General features: G+C 56.9%; 1 protein-coding gene across 1 annotated transcript in view; it reads left to right on the top strand.

The window, feature by feature from the left end:
* The window catches only part of LOC104271627 (electroneutral sodium bicarbonate exchanger 1-like), a gene marked incomplete at its 3' end in the record, with an annotated part of 10,666 nt that overhangs the window by 742 nt on the left and 9,585 nt on the right, over positions 1-339 (top strand). Inside the window, exon 2 of the mRNA XM_009866349.1 lies at positions 104-311. Within this exon, the coding sequence (XP_009864651.1) occupies positions 104-311 (208 nt within the window). The remainder of the gene's footprint in view (positions 1-103; positions 312-339) is intronic.

Below are 339 nucleotides of genomic sequence, written 5' to 3'. Positions count from 1 at the left end.
CTCAGCCCCATCTAGAAAATAATTCCATTGCGGGCAGGGCAACAGCTACAGGCTGTTTTCTTTGGGTAGGGGAAGAGAAACCTCCTCCAAGTTTGTGTTTTAGGGCCGTGCCTGGAGGAGGAGGTACGCGGGGGTGAGATGCTGGTGGGCTGGGCTGGGCGATGGCTGGGATGAGGACAAAAGGTTGCTCCAAACGCCTGGCCCCAACGTCTACCTTCTTGCCGAACAGAGACACGACGAAGAGGCGGTGATCGACCAGGGAAGAACGAGCAACGTTGTCAATATTCACTATGAGAAGGAGGAGTTGGAAGGTGAGGCTCGGCTGAGGGCCCCGGCGAG

Source organism: Apaloderma vittatum, unplaced genomic scaffold (genome assembly GCF_000703405.1).
Source record: "Apaloderma vittatum isolate BGI_N311 unplaced genomic scaffold, ASM70340v1 scaffold25063, whole genome shotgun sequence".
In the NCBI taxonomy this organism is placed as follows: Eukaryota; Metazoa; Chordata; class Aves; order Trogoniformes; family Trogonidae; genus Apaloderma; species Apaloderma vittatum.
Note: the sequence above shows the minus strand (reverse complement) of the source record. Positions and strands in the feature narration are given on the sequence as shown.